At 40.6% G+C, this 21764-nt stretch overlaps 1 protein-coding gene across 8 annotated transcripts in view; it reads right to left on the bottom strand.

Moving 5' to 3' along the window:
- Window positions 1-21764, bottom strand: part of Ncoa6 (nuclear receptor coactivator 6) — an 84685-nt gene that overhangs the window by 2690 nt on the left and 60231 nt on the right. For 7 of the 8 annotated variants that reach the window (XM_038329671.1, XM_038329673.1, XM_038329670.1 and 4 more), the window contains 5 exons: window positions 20432-20553; window positions 14262-17258; window positions 11002-11070; window positions 6623-6659; window positions 3621-3769 (listed from right to left, as the gene is read on the bottom strand). In XM_038329671.1, coding sequence (XP_038185599.1) covers window positions 3621-3769; window positions 6623-6659; window positions 11002-11070; window positions 14262-17258; window positions 20432-20553 — 3374 coding nt within the window. The remainder of the gene's footprint in view (window positions 1-3620; window positions 3770-6622; window positions 6660-11001; window positions 11071-14261; window positions 17259-20431; window positions 20554-21764) is intronic. The other variant, XM_038329674.1, reaches the window with a different exon arrangement.

Raw genomic sequence — 21764 nt, 5'->3', positions numbered from 1 at the left:
ACACAGACATACATGCAGGCAAAACACAAATGCAAGAGATAAAAATTAAAAAAAGGTGGAGAGTGAAGTAGCTGATATACAACATTGACATTTGGCTTCCACATGTATGTACACACATGTGTACATACCTAAAAGAATATATATACATATATGAAAATGAAAAAAATTAAAAAATATATCAATTAGGTCAACTTTAGAAACATCTCCCTCATGTGTCAAGAATCAAATGGTGGCTGGGTAAGGTGGTGCACACCTTTAAAGGGAGGAAGATTTCTCTGAGTTTGAGGGCTATATGGTCTATGTAACAAATTCCAGAGCAGCCAGGACCCTGCCTTTAAAAAAAAAAAAAAAATCAAATGATGTATCTGAGACTTGGACAGAGGGTAGGGAGAGGAGGATGAGCAACATCAGTCTCCACCCTTTTTATTCCCAAATCAATGAATTAGAATACTGCCTTTGAGTACAAATCAATGTATGAGGCCCTCAGTAAAGGTGGTGATATTTTTTTTATAAAATGTCTTTTAGTTTCACCCCCCCCACACACAAAGGCTGAACTTTTGGCAGACCTTACAGCAAAATTAATAATACCCCTTATAGTAATTTAAGACTATTTACTTTTTATTTTATTCTTTTGTTTTTAAAGACAGGGTTTCTCTATATAACAGCCTTAGTTGTCCTCTACTTAGCTCTATAGACCAGGCTGGCCTCCATCCAATTCACAAAAATCCACCTGCCTTTGTCTCCTGAGTGCTGGGATTAAAGGCGTGTGCGCTACTTACTATTACACTGTGTACTCAGAATATTTAACTTGCTCTTAAGAAAACAATATAACAGCTGGGCGGTAGTGGGTGACACATACCTTTAATCCCAGCACTCCGGAGGCAGAGGCAGGTGGATCTCTGTGAGTTTGAGGTCAGACTGGTCTACAAGAGCTAGTTCCAGGACAGGCTCCAAAACTAGAGAAACCCTGTCTTGAAAAGAATCCGTATCCTGAAAAAACAACAACAAAAACAAAACAAAAAAGAAGTAGAGCCAGTTGGTGTTGACACACTTTTAATCCAGCACTTGGGAAGCAGAGGCAGGTGGATCTCTGAGTTCTGGGCCAGCTGTTCTACAGAGTAAGTTCCAGGACAGCCAGTGCTACAGAAAGAAATCCTGTCTCAGAAAACAAAACAAAACAAAAAACCAACCCCCCTCCAAACAAACAAAAAACGCCAACAACAACTTAACCAACCTTACTATGCCTTGGGTTTCCCATGCAATCAGTTTTTACAACATAAGATAAATGCATAGCTTTAGTCTTAAGTACTCTTCTGTGCTATTGGCCCAGAATATGTGTGTATGTTCACGGCGTGGTAATCATTTGCTGAAAACAGCCAACAGGTTGAAAACCTTAAAACAAATACCCACCATAAGTGCTGCAAACATGTGGCTATAGGGTGATAATGTCTGTCTGCTGTCTGGAGTGCTATGTAGTTAGGTGTGGTCAGGAAGGTGACTTCTTCCCTGGTAAAACCCTGTGAAGGATTTCTGTAAAGAACCCCTCGTTTCTTTCCCATGCCACGTTTCCTGTGCTGTTCAATAAATACAGAGCTTAGTCCTTTGTTAGGGACAAGGACAACCACTGGGGCACAGATTCAAACTCGCACAATAGACTGATAACAGATAGCCAGACACTACAGACAAAAGACAGGGAGAGAGGCGAAGAATTCAAATTTAGGCTCACTCTTGATCAAATTAATCCAAGAGGAAGTGGCTTCACTCTTAGTAAGATATTAATGTATTTTGTTGTTCTTTGAGGTTATCTTTTTTTTTTGGTTTTTCGAGACAGGGTTTCTCTGTAGCTTTGGAGCCTGTCCTGGAACTAGCTCTTGTAGACCAGGCTGGCCTCAAACTCACAGAGATCCGCCTGCCTCTGCCTCCCGAGTGCTGGGATTAAAGGCGTGCGCCACCGCCGCCCGGCTAAGGTTATCTTTTTAATGTATTAACCATGCAAGCAAACAAGTGACTTAGGTTAGAAACTGAAAAAAAATCTTTTGAAGACTGGTGGGAATGATGAATGATACATCTTTATACTATTATGAGATATAAGATGTTTTTGTATCAAAACTACATAGAGAAACCCTGTCTCAAAAAAAGTGTTTAGATTTGGAAACAGGGTCTTCTTATGTCCTATCTACACATTAACTGGTAGGTCTGTGGCTCACTTCTAGGGGCTCTCTGTGCGGCATTATGACATTTCTTGCCGGTGACAGCTGAGTCCTCGTATCAGTGTCTGATGCAACTGTAACAGAATCTGCCCTCACAACGGGAGAGTTTTTGTTTGTTTGTTTTTTGAGGAAGAGTGTCCCGTAGCCCAGGCTGGCCTCAAGCTCGTTCTGTAACTGAGGATGAAATTAAACTACTGGTCATCTTGCCTCTGCCTCCTAAGTGCTGGAATTATAGAATGCGCCATTACGCTTACATTTCAAGACTGGAAATGTAAATCTATGAAAACTAAGGAGTTTCCAGAAAGGTAGCAGGAAATGACTAAGCACTCTGAATCATGGAAGTCAAGAACAATTAATTAAAAAATAAACAGTAGGGTTAGGGGATTTAGCTCAGTTGGTAGAGTACTTGCCTTGCATCAACTAGGCCATGGGGTCAGTCTCCAACACAGAAAAAAAAAAAAGAACAGAATACTATCTTAGATGGGTGGCTCACATCCATAATCTCAGAACTTGGGAGGCTAAGGTAGAAGGATTGGCAAAATTTCATGTATAATCTGGGCTATAGAGTAAGATTCTGTCTCAAAACAATTCCCCCTTCCCAGATTAGAGACAGTTTTCAATAGAGAGAACTGGTAATGAAAAACTCAGGTCATAAAAGAAGTTATTAGAGGCCCAGATGGAGGCACTAGGCTTCGAGTTGAAGAGGGGTCACTGCTCTGTCACAGCCGTCTACTTAGATTAATACCTCAGTAGTGTAAATGGAGAATTCTATTTTTTTCTATGAAGATGTGAGAGCCCCTACCAAGATAGAGCAGAGAATACTGGGGTAGAGGTTTAAAAAGTATGGAGAAGTCAAGTGTAATAGTGAATGCCTCTAACCCCAGCACTCAGGAGGCTGCGGCACAGGTCTGAGAGTTGAGGGCAACACGGCTACATAAGAAGACACTGTTACAAAGGGGGATAAAGTAACAGTATGTAGAAAAGGTACTTGACTTCAGAAAAGAAGCTAGGCCATATTCAGGATTTAACTGAAATGAATGATCCTGAACTTTCTAGTGCGTATATGTGCGTTTTTGACACAGGACCTCATGTAACTACCTCACACTCCCTGTGTAAGCTCACCATCCACCTCACTAGTGTCACAATTCCAGGTGTGTGCTGCCACACTTAGGGGTAAACACGAATTTAAAATGACACCAACCTAGTTCTTTATTCTTTTTATTGTTCTGTGTACACAAAGAAAACACACATGCTAATGGACTGACAGTGAACGAAGGACAAGACCAGGAGGAGAAAACAAACTGCCTGACAGAGGCAAGGAGGAGGGTGAAGTCCTCCCTGCTGTGAGGAGGACCCGATCTTGTAACCACCCCCACCCCGCTCCCAAAGCATCCAAGCCCCACTGCTAACCTTTTGTAGAGCTGGAGGCTGAAGCAGGCCGAGAGGATCGTTTCCGATGTCCATTTTCCACGCTCTCAGAAGCCACAGTCGGCTCCTCAGTTCGAGAGTTTCTTCGGCTCGGAGTTTTGGACTTCTCAACTATCTCTTTTGGCTCACTGCTGACAGAGGGAAGTAGCAAGTTTTTAAGAAGGTTAAGGGCATCAAGACACATAAAAAGGGACTCTAAGTACAGTTTCATTCAAAAAGTAGGAGATAATTAGCAGCTAGTCAGGCCAGGGATACAGTTCAATCTATTGAGCATGTACAAGTCCTGGGTTTGATCCCCAGCACAGCAAACAACAAAAACAAAACAAACCAGTCATTATAGATAGAAAAGAGACAATGCTATTAAAAACTTAAAAAAAAGCAAGTCTAACTTATTACATCAGAAAAATAAAATAGGTTGGGTGGTGGTGGTGCATATCTTTAATCCCAATACTTGGGAGGAAGAGGCGGGCAGATCTCTGTGAGCTGAAGGCCAGCAAATTCAAAAAAAAAGAAAAAAGAAAAAGAAAAAGAAAAGAAAAAAAGAAAAAAAGAAAGAAAGCACATGCTGGTGCGATTGTGGGAAAGCAGGTGAGAGACATAAAGACCTACCTGCAACAGCCCTCTATAAACCCTCACTTATTTCCCTTCAGACATTATTGTGTAAAAATTTCAGCAATAAAATATTCTTAATAAATACTTGAAAATTTCTACTAGCCCCAAATAGTATCTAAAATCTAGGTATGGTGGCAAATGCCTTTAATTCCAACATCTGAGGGGCACAGGCAGGCTGATCACTATGAGTTTGAAGCCAGCTTGATCTATATAGTGAATTCTAGTCTAGCCAGAGTATTATAAAGAGATCCTGTCTCAAAAGAAATTATTATTTGGGGGGTTACTAGGCAAATTTGAGCATATGCTTGTATTAGATAATAGTACAGTACATTATCTAAGTAATGGGAACACATTCATCATCCACTTCAGATAGGCTGAATGCTCCAGCTCCAACTCTGGCATTTTAGCAGGCAAATATTAAAAATTGGTAATACTGTCATTAAAGACACAGGAACAAAAACATTTTCATATACTTCTAATGAAGTATAAATTGTATAATCCAAAGATTTTCAATAAGGAGTAACTGGGATCAGTAAGATACATTCCCAACTTTGGACATGTTTTTTCACTGCTGCAGTATGGGAAGTATGCCACTGGCATCTTTCGGTAAACATTCTATGGTACAAAGGCAGTCAGTACCTTATTATAATTATCTGACCCACAAGTCTGTAATGTTGAGGTGGGAAATAAGCTGCCTTATTTCAAGTAACTCCATTTCTAGGTGCCCAAAGAAATCAATCTTAAAACATACGTGGTGGTGGTGGGGCAACGGCTGGCTGGACTCATATGTAGCTCAGACAGGCTTGGAACTTGGAATATGTAGCCAAATCTGGCTTCGGACTCAAGGCAGTCCTTCTGCCTTTGTTTCCTAAGTGTTGTGATTATATCTATGAATTTCTATAACTCACTGTAAAGAAATCCTTTTATATAGCTTTAATTATAACCAACAATGTCAAAATTATCTAAGTAGTAGGAATATATTCACAATCTACTGCAGATATACTGAATGTCTCAACTTCAACCCTGGAACTTTAGTTGGAAAAGATCTAAGATTGGTACTAACTGTTCAAAGACACAGGGGCAAATTTATAGAAGATACAAAAATGCCTAATAATAATAATAATAATAATAATAATAATTAAGGCACATATATGCAGTCTTAAATATTTTGTGAAAGATTACTCTGTGACAAACTATTCATGTCACATGAGTGAATAGGTATGGCACATACACATCTGAAAGAGGACTTCTTGTATATTCTGTAAAGAAGACTACAGAGTCACTCTGCAATTCTCTGATGTTTCTTTTCTTTTTCTTTTCTTAAACACAAGGTCCCCTATAGTCTAGACTAGCTTCAAACTTACTACATAGCTGAGGATGACCTTGAACTCTTGATTCTCTGGCCTGTCCGTCCCAAGTGCTAGGATTACAGGCATGTGCTACTAGACATGGATTTAATTCTGATATGGTTAGAAATTTCTTTAATAAACTTTTTATTATATCCATGGTTCAAAAGTGCTTATTAAGATCATTCAAAAATTTGATTAAAATTGATTGCAAGGCATAGAACTGAAATGTAATGCAACAAAACTAGTTAAAGCCTACTTCTTCTGGGAAGAGTTCCATGTCCGTTTCCCCATGGACTTGGCTTTTCTTCTCTTGGGTTCACAGTCTATACACATATGACCTTCTAAAGCATCCATTGGGTGTTCTATTATATGGGGTGTAGTAATATTTTATATTTTAGCAAATAAAGCTCGCCTGAAGATCAGAGTGCAGAGCTAAGTCACTAGAGGCCAGTGTGATGTGGGAGAGTCTTCTGTTTGAGTTGATTTCATTGGCTAATAAAAAAACTGCCTGGCCCATTTGATTGGCCAGCCCTTAGGTGGGCGGAGTAGACAGAACAGAATGCTGGGAAGGGAAGTTAATAAATTGCCATGCCTCTGCTTTCTGAGCGAGACTGCCGTGCCTCTCCTCAGGGAGACAGACGCGATGGAGCCAGCCACCAGGTCAGACATGCTAAATTTTTTCCGGTAAGACACCATTCGTGGTGTTACACAGATTATTAGATATGGGTTAGTCGAGACGCTAGTAAGAGGCTGAAAATAATGGGCCAGGCAGTGTTTAAAAGAATACAGTTTCCGTGTAACTATTTCTGGGGCTAAGCTAGTCAGGCAGCCGGGAGTAGGGCGGCAAGAAGCTGCCCGCAGCTCCTCACTACACCAGTGAGTGGTAGCACACACCTTTAATCCCAGGACTCAGGACACAGAGGAGCGAGAGGGATCTTTGTGAGTTCAAGGCCATACCACCCTGGGTGGGCTACACAAGACTGAATCTGTGCTTAAGTCTTAGCTAATGGTCATCTTTCTTACCTTTGTCCAGAGACTATGGCAGCATTTGCCTCAAGTTCTGTAAAAAATAAAAAGGAGAGAATGAGATATGGAAGCTGTTGTTATGTATGTCCATAGGGAGAAGCTAGGTGTCTATAGAACCCAGAATGTTATATTTGGACTAACAAGTCTCCATGTCCTGCAGGAAGCTAACCGATCCTACGTGGTATGGAGACAAAGTTAGCACTGGTCCAACTTGATTTGTTGGGAATATAAGATACTACTTGGTCTATTCTTATTTCTAGTTCACACTGTGAAATAATCCTGTTGGATCAACAGGATGAAATTTACACTGCTGGTTCATATTTCATCTAGTTAGAACTAGTTTAGTAAAAGAAGCCTCTTCCTTTCATGTTGAAGAGACTGTTTTCATTCCAAAAATATCATCACCTCCATTTTCTTTTCAAACCCAATTATCTTTAAATATAATATAGTGTCTATTAAAGATTCACCTCTTACCCCCCAAATGACATTCTCACTCAATTTCAGAGGGCAGAGAGCTGTGCTTTGAAAGACTACCCAAAGACTGTATCTGTTTCTAAGACTTCACAGACTTCATCAGTCACCAAGCAATGCCCTAGAGACAACTCAGTCTGCCTGGAGGGGATGCATCAGTGAGTTTTCTCTGGGTTTATCAGAGAATGCACATAAATACATGGATAATAAAACACTTCTTTTCAGTACCAGCAAAAAAACAAATCTTCTACTTCTATTACTTGTCTCTCCATCTAGCTCCATCTCTTAAAAAGGCCTTTCCCTAATACACCAGACAGCCGTGTCTCCTGCCACTGGCCTCCCCCTGGCTCTGTGCCTGTTTTCCCTCATAGAGAATCCAGTACCTGATGCTCAGCATCTAAGCTTGCCCGAGGGAGCACATGCTATTAATATCTTTGAAGGCAGAGCACTTAGGTTAAATTTTTTAAATCTCAACTTTTTTCCTTCTTCCCTTCCTTTTTTTTTTTTTTTTTTTTTGGTTTTTCAAGACAGGGTTTCTCTAGCTGTCCTGAAACTAGTTCTGTAAACCACGGTGGCCTTGAACTCACAGAGATCTACCTGCCTTTGCCTTCCAAGTGCTGGGAACATTAACCACCACTGCCCGGCTTCCTTCCCTCCTTTTTTAGTGTTATGGGAGTTTGTGGTAAGGTTTTCATTTTGTAGCCCATGCTACTCTGGAACTCACTATGCAGCCCAGTCTGGCCTAAAACTCCAGGCAATCCTCCCACTTTAGCCTAAGTACTGGTATTACAGGGAATGAGCTACCATCCCTGCCATATGCCACTTTTAATTACCCATGTGTTTATGTGCTAATTATTTGCCTTCTCAGGGCTCAATGCCTTATATGAGAAGTATAGGTGACCACGTTATATAGCTTTAATGTTAAGGTTAAATTGAAATAATACACATGAGTTTTAGTATAGTACCTGGTACTTATATAATAACTCAATATTTATTATTAATATTTGTTGCTATCTATGATAGTCACTTTGTACTTTTCCTGCAAGGAGGCTGGACTTCACTGCCTTTAATGCAAAATTCTGGAAGAGGGACTCCTTGCTTCCCATCTTCTGCTTGGCTCCCAGAACCTCTCCTATAAGACCTGAAATCCTACCACAAGAAGCATACACTAACTCCTTGGGTCTCTATTTCTTTGCTAGGTCAGCTGGAACACACAAATTCACCTAATATATGCTCAATAATAATGGTTCAAACAAAAAGACATGCTAACCTGAAGAGTTGCCACACTCACCCTGCCCCCAGGCATCCTATCCTATAGCACAAACTGCCTGGAGCTCTGTATTTAGCCTACTTGGGCCTCATTTAGTAAATCTCTTGCCCCAGCTTCCCGAGTACTGGGGTTCTCTGTATGTGCTACATCAGGCTAGTCTGCCCTTTTATTTTAGTGTTTAATTAATTAATTCTGTTTGTTTGTTTTCTGGGACAAAGTCTCTCTATGTAGTTCCAGGTTGTTCTGGAACTTAATATTTGAGGAGACTAGTCTCAAACTCACAGAGATCTATCTGCCCAGCCTTGTGCTAGGATAAAGGCATGTGTGACCTGCCCAGCTTGTGTGCTCTTTTGAAAGACCACAAAGAAGTTGATTTTGAAAATTTTTTCACTAATTTACGAAAGTGGAGAGATCTGAGGGTGTTATATTTTTATGTTTTGAGGCAGGGTCCCATGAAGTCCAGGTGGCATCAACCTTATTTTGTAGTTAAGAATGATTTTTTAAAAATATTTATTTATTTATTATGTATACAGTTAGCCAGAAGAGGGCACCAGACCTCATTACAGATGGTTGTGAGCCACCATGTGGTTGCTGGGAATTGAACTCAGGACCTATGGAAGAGCAGGCAATGCTCTTAACCACTGAGCCATCTCTCCAGCCCGTTAAGAATGATTTTTGAATTCCTAATCCTCCTTTCTCTGTCTTTTGAATGCTGGGATTAGAAGTGTATGCTACCACATTTGGCTTCTGAAGTGATTTTTAAAGTGATTAATATAAATTAAACTTTAAAAAGGACCTGGGTTCCCTATTCAATTACTCTAATAAGAAAGAAAAAACAGTAAAAACCCATTTTCTAGAGTAAAGAGCTAGGGCAGCATCATGGATTGGGGAGGGGCTCATGAGGCTCCACCTCCCTCTAAGGAGCTATTGGCAGATTATGGCTGCTGGTGGGGTGTGGGGATCAGTTTAATTCAATGGTGTAGTCATTGGTAAGCTATTCATGCATCAGTAAATAGCCACACACCCATGCTCTCAGCGAGCTGCCCAAATTAAACTCAGTGGGTCATTAAAGCAAAGGTACAAGAGAGCAGGAAGAGTACCTATTGAGAACAGGGGAATGGAAGGGGACAAAAGGTCTAAGTATGATCAAAATACATCATAAACATATATGAAACTGTTAAAGAATAAAATTTAAAAATATTTGGGGCAGGAAATGGAATTCCTTTCCCATTTCTAGTTGGTCTTTTTGTTAGGGAAAAAAAAGAGTATTACTAATGAACCCTTTTTCTTTCTTTCCTTTTTTTTTTTTTTTTTGAGACAGGATTTCTCTGTGTAACAGTCCTGGTTGTTCTGGAACTTGCTTTGTAGACCAGGTTGGCCTTGAACTCTGCCTGCCTCTGCCTCCCAAGGACTGGGATTAAAGGCATGCACCACCAATGCCTGGCAATTTATCAGTTCTAAAATGTGCAGCACAATGTTAGTTACCATGCAGGCAGTTAGAAGCAGGGGCAATGTGGCAGCTGCTGTGTACTCTGCATACCCAATCTTTCCACAGTGTGCACGAAAGTCATACTGGGTATAGAACCCTGAAGCAAGCTTTAAAATATAAGTTATATCTTATTTTTATTGGCTTATATTCACAAAATCATTTTTTAAAAAAATTGGTCATGTGTATACTTTCAATAAAAGGTTTTACTTTTTTTTTTTTTAGCGTGTGTGTATGTGCATATGACAGGTGGGATGTCATGAGGGTGTCCAAATAGGAGGCCAAGGAGACCTCAGGTTCCTTGGAGCTGGAGTTAGTTATAGGAACTTATAAACTACCAGATGTGTGTGCTAGGAACTGAATTCTGGTCTTCTGAAAGAGCATTAAGTACTCTCACCTACTGAGCCATCAGCCCAAGGCTATACTGTCAATGGTATTTTAACTTCCTTTGGGAACCAGTCATATTTTCTTTTTTGTGCCCTTTAACAACCTTCTGTGACCAAGAACCAAGTGAAATGATACCCATCTGCTCTGGCAGTGTAAGTCAGAGGCAGAAGTGTTCTTACTGCCATCAAGGAACGTGTGTTCAGAGCTGACTCAGCATCCACAGCAGCTATCTGTTAGATTACAACTGACTACTCCTTCCAGAAATACCATCCCTAATGCTATTTACAATATCTTGGTCACAGAGAGCAACTTAAAGTCATCCAGAGATAGCTGGGATGATTCACTCTAAGTGGAGGGGCTCGAAATACACCTCAACATCTGCCATGGTAATCCAACTATATTTTGGTGCATTCATGCTTGCCACCCCAGTAAGCAACCATATGCCAACTAGTTGGCTGCCAGCCTTGGGTAGCAGGATCAGGGAATAGGGGAAACAACTCAGGGTAGGATGGCAGACAAGAGCACAGACATGCCCTTCTTGAGCTCTCTGGCTAACACAACACAACAAATATGAAAATGAACACACTGGTTGGGAAGAGCGCTACACACGTTCTCCCACTCAACTCAAATTGGCTTGGAAACAAGTAGATAAGACAGGCCCAGGTACTTACTGGCATGAGAACATGGGACACTGAGAAAAGCACTGATTCCTTTACATGTAACCCATCCCTCTCCAAGAAGATACTCTAGATGGTGCCTTACCTGGTCTTGTAATAGGCCCTTGCAGTGCTGTGGCTGGAGGCTCCTTTGGGACTAAAGTCGGTGAGGGGGCTGAGGCAAGAAACAAACAAACAGGTCTTTTACTTTTCCTAACTAAACCAGAAAGCACTAACCAAGCAACTAAGTCCCTATTGAGCCACTACATTCTCAGAAGGTAGTGCTTGAAGCTGACCGTCAATACGACCTCAACAGAGCAACTGTTCTAACACTAAGCAGCAAGGACCATTGAGGCTTTGCTCCTCCTTTGTGCATGTGCAGATATAAAGAACCAGGAAAGGGACAGCATAGGGACAACAGTAATCACAATTTTAGGGCCAATTTCAGATCATGACTCCTTTTTCTTTTTGTTTGGTTTTCAGGCAAGGTCTTACTCAATTTCCTCAGAGTGGTCTTAAACTCTTGATCCTTCTGCCTCAGCCTCCACAATGATGGGGTTACAAGCATGTGCCACCACACTAGGCTTGACTGCTGTTTTCATTAAAAACTGTCTTAGTAAGTAATCTAGCTACTTTTAGAATGACTATACCAATCACCTCAACATTTAAAAGCTTCTGACTTAGCCCTCTAGAGACTAAATACATTCCTTGATTAGTAAAACACACAATTCTGTTCTTTTCTATAGCATTTAGCAAGAGTGACGGGTATAAAATAGACAATAAATTTATATCTAATGAATAAATCAATATAGTATTATTTACTTTTCTAACAAATAGAGTTTTTGTTGTTGTTTTCGGTTTTTCAAGACAGGGTTTCTCTGTTTAACAGTCCCGGCTGTCCTGGAACTAGGTGGTGTAGACCAGGCTGGACTCAAACTCACAGGGATCCACCTGCCCCTGCCTCCTGAGTGCTGGGATTAAAGGCATGCTCCATCACTGCCCAATTCTTAACAAATGCTAGGCACTGTGCCAGGCATCCTCAGAGATTCCATCTTTTTGCACATCACTCAGCCTAGTATAGACTGACCACTATGTCACATGGAGAGAGACACAGAAAGTTCCATGGGGGTTCAAAGCAAATGAATATTCTAGGCCAAAAATGTAAAGAAACATTAAAAATAGTGTCTTTGAAAGACAGAAAGAACTTAAGATCCCTGAGAATGAGAATACATGACATACTCTAGAACGGAACCTTTCTGGATCATTCAGTAAAGATTTAAGGCTCAGGTTTGCCAGAGCTGTTAAGGGTATGTCATCTCATCTTAACACTTCAGCCTAAAATCCACAGCAAACTACAAGAAAACGTTTTACCCTTTGGTGGAAACTGAATTTTGTAGCTTTTTCTCTCTGCTTAGTAATCAATTTATTTTGGATGCTTCTCTGATGAAGCTTAAAACTGTACCTTAACATATCCTTAGCTTCAGAGGAGTTCTCACATTTTCAAACTAAAAGCACAGAAGTCCCTTGGAAAAGAATAGAACCAACTATTATAAACAAAGTAGGTGGCCTTAACTAAAACTGAACCCTTTCTAATTGCTGGTTTATATCCCTAAAGCTTATATGTTTCTCTATTATTATTTGTGATTCAAGTAAAAATATTTTTTAATTACTTCATCATTATTCTCTTAGTATAAGAAGGAAAAGTTCCCTAAGAGAAAAAAATGGAAATATTTAGCAGCAGAGAATATACTTAAGCCACACCAATTTCTTCTGGTTTAGACAAGGTCTCATGTAGCTTAGCTTGGCTTCAAACTCAGTATGTAGCTGATGATGGCCCTACTCTTGGATCTTCCTACTGCCTCCTCTCAAGTGCTATGATTATGTGTGCAGCATCATGTCCAGCTTTGTTTTAAATTCTTATAGTTACCTACAACAACAAAATTTAAACTTGCAACACAGAACCCTGCCCAGCAAAGTCCATCTCTCCTACGAACAATGAATTCTTTGCAGGCCTTCACTCCACCCTGTATCTCCAGCACTGAAGTAATCAGGAGAAAGAAGAGAAGGAACCTTCCCAGAGCTGTCTGAGCAATATGCTGGCACTTGATATTCAAGCTCTCACTGAATCCTACATATCCTGGGAGGTAGAATTACAATCTCCACTTTACAGGTGAAGTACAAAGAACTCACTAGACTGTAACTGGCAACCAGGGGAGCTAAAACGTGAACTCTGATCATAACCTGAAGCTCGTATTTCTGCTCCTCCTCCTAATTAATAGGCACTCAAAGTATTTTAGCTGCATAAATAAAAGAGGTAGTATTAGCTGGCTTAGCTGTAACAGAGGCCTCTCAGCTATGGGTACCATTAAGATTGACTTGTCTTTAAGAACATGGAGCTTCTGCATCATTTGAGCCTCAAAGGAGAAAAAAAACTGTCAGGACACCCGTGCTTTCAGTATTATTTCCCTCTGCAGTACACAGGAAATAACCTGAACTAAATGTCTATTAAGTGGAATTTACAAAGAGACCATGTCTAAAGAAAATGGGCAATAACACTTGAAACATGTATTGATCAATTACCATATTTTAGGTCCTGTGCTAAGCATATCACATGCATTACCTCACTGAAATCTTGTTAACTATTATTGTCTCCACACTACATAGGAGGAAAGTGAACTTGCTCCAGCCCATCAAGCTGGCAAATGCTGGGACAGTTACCAACTCAAGTCTATCTGACTCTTCCCGATTTCGATCTTCTTTGGTTTATCATACAACCTGGTTTTCTGGTAAGTTTGTCTGGAGCAATCCAAACAGAAAGGTCCCTGAGTTAGTATACTAAGAGAACAAGGCAAAGAGAACAAGTAAGTCTTCACGATGGGAAAGGTATAAAGAAGTCACTGTTCACAGGGACCATGCCAGGCTGGAGACTTACAGTATAAGCTCAACAAATAGTAAACATTTCTGAACTTCAATCTTTTCACCCATAGGAAGGAGTAAGACTACATTACATGGTTGGTATAAAGATGATCTCAGACAGTGTGTACGAAATGCTTTTTAAAGTGAGACACATCTCTATCTATCTATCTATCTATCTATCTATCTATCTATCTATCTATCTATCTATCTATCTATCTAATCTATCCAAAACATGTCATCAGTTCAGAAGCCAGGAAGGAATCATGTTAGTGAATATAAACTGAACATGGGATTTAAAAGCATATTTTTAAATGTACTTTCAGTAAGTAAATCTATAACTATGGCCATTTTTCTTCCTTTAAGTAGAAACGGGCTCATGCTTCTCTCTTGTGGGATGGGTGAGAAAAAAACAACTGACATGAGGAGTGGATGCCAAGCTCAAGTACATACCTATGCTGGGTAGAAGCTCTGGATGAGATCCCACCTTCTCCTCCACTAGGCCACCTGCAAGTGGCTCAGATGCTATGCCACCATGATTGCCTTTTGTGGTTGGCGTTGTGGAGATGAGCTCAGAGGGTACCAGTGTGGTTACTATTGAGCGTACACTGGTGGGGAGAGCACCGCCAGGTAAGATGGGTCCTGTTGAGGTGGAGCTTGGGCCCAAGGGGCTAGAGGTCATTTTTAGTAGCGTGGGTGCTGAAGGTGTTGGGGTTTTACTGTCCAGCTCTGTGGAGCACTGTTCTGTTCCCATTAGCCCAGGAGTTGTGGTCTCTAGCCCTGGGCCTTCAGTCTCTCCATCTGCACCATACTGTTCTTCCCCTTTGTCCAGAGAGCCTGTAACTTTCTTACAAGCCTTGGTCAGCAAAATCTGGCCAATTTTGTCCACTTTTCCTTTGCCCTTACTGGATGAGACTGGGCTTCGCCGATTGGCAGAGGAGCCTGGACTATTGGTCACAAGGGGAGAAACTACTGTGGTTGGCTGTGGAGAGAGCAGAGTGCTCTGATCTGCTGAGGTGTTCATCTGAGGACTAGCCTCATCTGGATTGAATTCTTTTACTTGCTGGACAGGAGGATTAGGAGCGACAGCTGGAGAAGATGTACAGGGAGGGGAAGGCAGCTGAACAGGAGTGGCTCGCGAGCTAAGGACCAACGGCCGGCCTGTCTGTATGTTTGGAGCAGGACTACTGGAGGGGACACTAGGTGCTACAGGAGCTGAAGAAAATTTTATGTTCTGAGGTATGTGTAAAGGTCCAACAACTGCGACAGAGGGAGGCATCAGGCCACTGTTGGTTGTCAATGGGGTTGCAGGAATTGTGCTTGGCTGTGATCCTTTCATAACCTGAATTATTGAAGATGAATTGATAAAGACAGGTGTAATGAACTGAGGCCGGGCATTAGATTGAGCAGCAGACTGTCCCTCAGAAACCATAACTTTGTTACCCACATTGGGCATTGTGACAACTGTTGACATCAATGCAGAATGTAAGTTTGTTGGCAGGGCTGCTGATGTGTTAGATGAAGTGGTTATGGGATTGGAGGTAACAAATACAGTTATTTGGTTTGGGGGCAAAGGAGTAGAAATGGAGGAAGAGCTGACAGGTCTTGACATTACTGGAGGGATGCTTGGTGCAACATTAGAGCTCACCTCACTCAATTCTGGATGCGCAAGGGTTGAACACGGCTCATTACTGTGAGGTAAGTTTAAGGAATTAGAGGGTTCTTTAGAAGACGGATCCTGCAGTGTGGGAATGACAGATGCTTTTTTGAGGTCCTCTCCTGAAACAACTGGAGGTGCTACTTCCAGATCTGTAAGCCCAGGGGGTTTAATGGTCACATTAGGAGCTCCAGAGTTGTCAAGAAGTTGGCTTAATGATGTTGGTGCTTCTCTCATGGCAGGAGACATCAAATTTTTGTTCTCTTCAACATTGGGGAGTTTGTTAGAATCCAAAGGTTGCCCATCCTTTTTGGATTGATCTTCAGGGACAACCACTTTAGCTTCTTGGGTAGGGACTGCTTTCAGCTCAACGTTTACCTGCTCCTTCCTACCCTGGGAATTCTGGCAATCACTGTCCTGAGGAACGTTCAAACTCTCTTTGTTATCCTCAAGAACAGTCCCGACTGCAGGCACAGGTACGGTGGGATTCTGGGGATTAAGCCCACTATTGTTAGGAAAGCTTCCAGATAAAGGGGGATTGGCAATTGGATTTGGACTGACCAACACATTTCTAGGCAGCTCCACATTCTGCAACAGGGTTGTGCTTGGTTGAGAAGCCAGAGTAAGTTTAGGGGCTTTTGAGTTTTGCCTCCCGGGACTTGGGGTAGTTTTCCTACTGGACCCAGGACTAGATCTGCGACTGTTGCTTGGACTTGCCCGTTTTGTTGTTCCAGGATTAGACTGTTTTCCAGAATTCACCACTACAGAGTCTAATTTATGAGCTTGTGGGGCAGCAAAGTTAGGAGGATTATTTATAGTAAGATTTGAAGGTGCTTGCCCGATGGCCTTCAGAGTTGTTGGATTCAAGCCCTGTTGATCAAAGCCCCTATTTAAATTTGGCCTGGGAGGTAAAGGAATATTAATCTGTGGAGGAAAGAGTCCTGCTATGGAGGCATTCAGTCTTTCTGGTGACAGACTAATTTCTGAAGGTTCTGTACTAGGAGGGCGGTTGTTGGGTGTTTGAGGATAATAGGGTCTGGGGCTGGCTCTGTTTGGAGTTTTAGGCCTAGATGTCTGGGTTGGAGCAGCAACATTTGGAAAGTGGTGGCCATGGGAGCTAGGCAAGGAATTTACAGGAGGTTGTTGGGGAGTTGCACCTTGAGTTGCTGAAAGGGGAGATGGTCCCGATTTGGGCCCTGCCATCATTAACTGATTCTGAGAAACTACTAAATGTGAGGGCATGTTATTTGGGCCTCCTGAAACAGATGGTACTTCACTGCCACTAGCTTCAGGAAGTGAGGACATCTCTCCTAGTGGTGAGCTAGAGGAATTCTGTGGGTTCTCCTGGTATACCATTTTCCTTGAATTACTTCCCAATGGAGTATTCACAGACATTGGCATCCTTTGTTTATCAGGTGATGGTGGCACAGAGGCAGGTCCTTGCAAACTAACCATGACAGGTACATTGCCACTTGGCTGCATGGGCATTCTCTGAGAGTCTGGGTTCAGAGGACCCCGTGAAGGATGGACATTTTGGGAGACTGGAAGCCTAATGGATTTAGGATCTTGCTGCATCATGAGCATCATCATCATTTGTTGTTGTTGTTGCTGCTGCTGCTGAGACTGTGGCTGACTAGGTGGTGGTGGCTGCTGCTGCTGCTGCTGCTGCTGCTGCTGAGGCAGTTGTGGTTGTGGCTGCTGCTGTGGTGTCTGTGGTGGGGGTGCCACATGTTGCATGAGTTGAGGAGGCATCTGTTGCATTGGCCTCTGTTCAACTGGTTGAGTAGGATAACCTAAAATAAGCCCCCCAAAATCAGGGAAGTTAGATTTTTCAGCAAGAAAACTTTGCTACCAGTAGAGTATAGCTAAGCAGTACTCAGAGGTAGCAGACTGTGCACAAACAGCTCAGGCATGCTGCTCCCAGGACAGCCCCTTATTATCTGACATAAGCATGGGGGCATGCTGCTTAAGGAAGCAAAAAGCAAAGCATTAAGAATATGAAGCCCCTTTAGGCTGCAAATGAAGCATTACTGTATTAAGACTGTGTTATGTGCTATAAATCTATGAGCTGAGCATGAAGAGAGAAAATTCTATCAACAGCAAATGGCTGGCTGCCCAGTTATTTAGGTTTCATGTAGAAATAATCAAAATAATCAGTAATTCACTGTGTATATGAAATAACATATTTAGAAATCACTTTTTCTTGTAGCAGAGGACTTATTTTTCTCAAGACTTGGTTTTGATGAAAACAGCCTTTTTATTCCTTCAATTAAAGTAAAAGATATAATTCTAGGACTGAGGGTTTTTTTTTTTTTGAGTTCTTTAAAATGGGATCTTAATTTTTCTGGTCCATGGTCTCCATATACCATTTTGTATCCTTTGGGTTCCATCCTTTCGGGGAAAACTGAATGTATTGTACTGTCCCTAGGTTGCATCAGTTTAATAAACAGAGAGTATAAGGACTGATTGTTACGTTGAAATAATATGAAGTATTAAAGCTTTTATGCATATTCGTCTCTATTTACTTACATATATAGAAATTTTATTTGGAAAAGTATTTTCTATGAATCCACAATTGGAAAATATTCAAGCCAGAAGCACAAACCTCAAGAATAAAAAGTAGTCTGGGGATAAGAATTTTGAGGAACAATACCTTCTAGATTTGCAGAAGGCAACATCTATTATGATTCCATCTTTTATAATGATTTACTTGAAATTTCTGAATAAAAACTTTATACAATCAGCATAAAGGGAGGGAAGATTCAAATTAAAACAAGAATCATGGTGGTTCAGAGTGGGAAAATGGGCATATGTTGGGGATGTGATTCCATAATTACTTTATTCCACTGTTTCATGAAAAATAATTTGGAAGGTTTCCAGAAAGTGCAAGAACATGAATAAGTGGCTCTGGCAGCTGAAAGAAATTCTGGCCAAGATTTTCTTAGAGTGGCTATCAAACTCTTTGGTCAGACTCTGTGCTCAACAGAGTTATTGTCTTCTAGGTAAAGACTTCCATGGTACCAACGAGCAGACTCCAGTTCTGAAGTTGTTTTTTATTTGTTTGTCTTTGTTTTTTGGTGACAGGGTCTCAAGTATCCCAGGTTGGCCTTAAACTCATACAGCTGAGGATGATCTTGAACTGCTAACTCTCCTGCCTCCACCCTGCAAATGCTGGGACTATAGATAGGCGTGTGCCACCACACCTGACTCAATTTTGAATATTTTCTTTAAAATCCTTTGTTTTTTGTTTTGTTTTGTTTTGTTTTAGGCCCAAGTAACTTCTTGACATTTATAAATCTGGCATTCCAAGAGGTAAAACACAACAGGTTCTTATAGTCAGTCTGGGGCTTCTACATTAAGAAAACTGTAATTTCTGAAAAAGTTCGTTTGTGTCAAAGTTATAATACAGATTCTTTTCATCTTTAAAGTGAGTTTATCAGACAGCACAATAAACACCAAAGACAGTAATATGCATACACAACAGCCTCTCAGAGGTCAGAGCTAAAGGCTTAAAGGAACCATTCAGAAGCTGGAGGAAACAGCCCGAAGGGGCTTAGTGATAGGAAGATGATTGGGTTGAGAGGGAAAGCCAGGTACACACAATGTCCCATAACACAATCAATAACGACTTTATTAGTCAAGGGATACAAAGCCCTTATGCCTTTATGGGCCAGGCAGTTGATAAGAAGTTAGGCTGCATAAACCACTGCCCAACTACAGAGCAACTGACTATTTCTAAAGTGAATTAAACTCAGGTATTTGTTTAGATACCAACAGCAATTCAAATACATTAAAGGCCAAATTCAGGCCGCGGGTTCCCAGACTGCAGAAAGGAGGCAATAAATGTATGAAGGAATTTTGGAATCCACACAGGAGTTCAGATGCCTGAGGTAAGAGGGACCTACCTTCCTGCTCACAATGTCTTCTGAACATATTCACCAAGGACTACAGACTACCTATCAGGCTCACAAGTGACAACTCTAGTATGCTAAGCAGTTTGTAATAAGTAACATTAAGTCTTGACATCATAATGAATATACTTTTGAAATATAAAAATCAAAGATAGATTAAAGGTTAGCCCTAAAATAGTATCACTTTTAATATGCCAAAACGCAAGTGAGATTACTCAGGAGAAAGAAATACAGCATTAATTCTTCTTTCCTCCCTGCTTCAGTTTTTGAAGACAGGGTTTCTCTGTGTCTCCTTGGCTGTCCTAGAACTTTTTTATTTTTGTAGAACAGGCTGGCAGGATTAACTCTTTATATCCATAGGAGAGGGATTGTGAACCTTTGTCATTCTAAAATAAAGTTGTAAGTCATTGTTTATGCCAAGAAAAAACAGACAGAGATATTGTGGTAGCTGGGTTGGGAAGAATGATTTTAGATTTTTATAAACCTACATCCTTTAACATTTAAAAGAAAACACTCTATAATCAAAGAATGGGCTTCATTACTATTGGCACTATTCATTATGAGCTATTAAGCTGACAGTAGTTATATTGACATGCATTTTGTTACTTTTCATACACTGCTTATGTTTTAAAGAATCACAATAAAATTTTTATTAAAAAAGTCACCTTGTTTTAAATTCTAGTAGTAGTTCTCTGCTTTGAAAAAGTCTAAGGAAAAGAATTGCAGGCAAGCAGGATACAGTATAAAGTTCTCTATATTATAATATTTTATTCTGATGCCAACTAGAACTACAATGCTGATCAAAAAAAGGCACTTTCCATTCAGTCTGATTTGAGGACTTAAAAATGAAGCCAGTTAAACAGGTATGCAAGAGTGAATCAACATGCATGTTTACAGAAGTTATACTTTAAGTATTTACTTAAATATCAACGCAGAGATTACACACTAAATTTCCGAAGCAGACTAGTTAGTAGGCAAAGCATTACCGTTTCCTTAAAGAGAAAGAAGGTGCATATGCAATGCAAAGTATGCAATTTTAGTTAATATTTTATTACCTGGTGGCCGGTTTGAAAATTCTGGCAGTTTAGGGCCTGTGTTGTCCAAGTTGATTCCTTGTTCTCCAGGTAATGACTGTTGATCAGCCTCCTCTAGACCAACTGGACGATTATCTGGGGTACTAAAAGATAAGTAGCACAAATCAAGTCAGTTGTATAAGGAATACTTACCTACAACTACAATGTGCTTATATATCATTCTTATGATTTATATCTTTCTAGTCTGGACACTCAATGTTGACATGAGTAAACTGGCCATTTCATTAAGCCTTAAAATTCACTTAATCTTAGCACTGAATTTAGTGTTTCCCTCTAACTCCTGATACAATGTTTCATGTAATGGTACACCCCTTAGGTATTTTAATGATTGATTGGGATTTTTAGCTACCAATATTCTGAAGTGCTATTCCTGCAAAACAAGTATTCAGTGTGGCTACTAAATTAAAACCAGGTGCCAATGACTCAACATCTGTAAGGTAACTGGTACAGATGGTGTTCAGAAGAAATACACAACTCTGTTGTGGCCACAACAAAGTTATTTACCTTTGCTTCAGAACAAACACTTGTAGACATAACCAATGGCATTAGGATTCTTTTTATAACTTAGAATTTCAGTGGGAAAGGGAAAAAAATGAAAACTTTCTTTTCTCCTACTAACATCCACATTTTCTACTTTGTTTTGTTCTTTTCCAGACAGGGTTTTCCCTGTGTATTTGCTCTATAGAGACCAGGCTGGCTTCAAACTTAGAGATCCATCTGCCTCTGCCTCCCGAGATGCTGTGGGAAAATGGTCTTGTATCTTGTAAAGATTTGTCACTTGTATTGGTTTAATAAAATGCTGATTGGCCGGTAGCCAGGCAGGAAGTATAGGTGGAGCAACCAGGCTAGAAGAATTCTGGGAAGAATTCTTAAGTCTGAAGTTGTCACCCAGACGCAGAGGAAGCAAGATGAGAATGCCTCACTGATAAAAGGTACCAAGCCATGTGGCTAACACAGACAAGAATTATGGGTTAATTTAAGATGTAAGAGTTAATAAGAAGCCTGAGCTAATAGGTCAACCAGTTTATAATTAATGTAGACCTCTGTGTGTTTCTTTGAAACTGAATAGCTGCAGGATTGGGCGGGACAGAAATCTGTCAACACTGAGTGCTGGGATTAAAGGTGTGTGCCACCACTGCCTGGCTTAACATCCACATTTTTAAGAAATCACATCAATTACATTCTTCATTCAGTTTGTTTCTTATTCCCAGTTGTACCTTTCTTTCCTACCTTACTTTCCGTTTGATCTGATTAGTCATCCATTCACTTTTAGATAGGATTTTTTCCATTATAC

Source organism: Arvicola amphibius, chromosome 5 (assembly GCF_903992535.2).
Source record: "Arvicola amphibius chromosome 5, mArvAmp1.2, whole genome shotgun sequence".
Classification (NCBI taxonomy): Eukaryota; Metazoa; Chordata; class Mammalia; order Rodentia; family Cricetidae; genus Arvicola; species Arvicola amphibius.
Note: the sequence above shows the minus strand (reverse complement) of the source record. Positions and strands in the feature narration are given on the sequence as shown.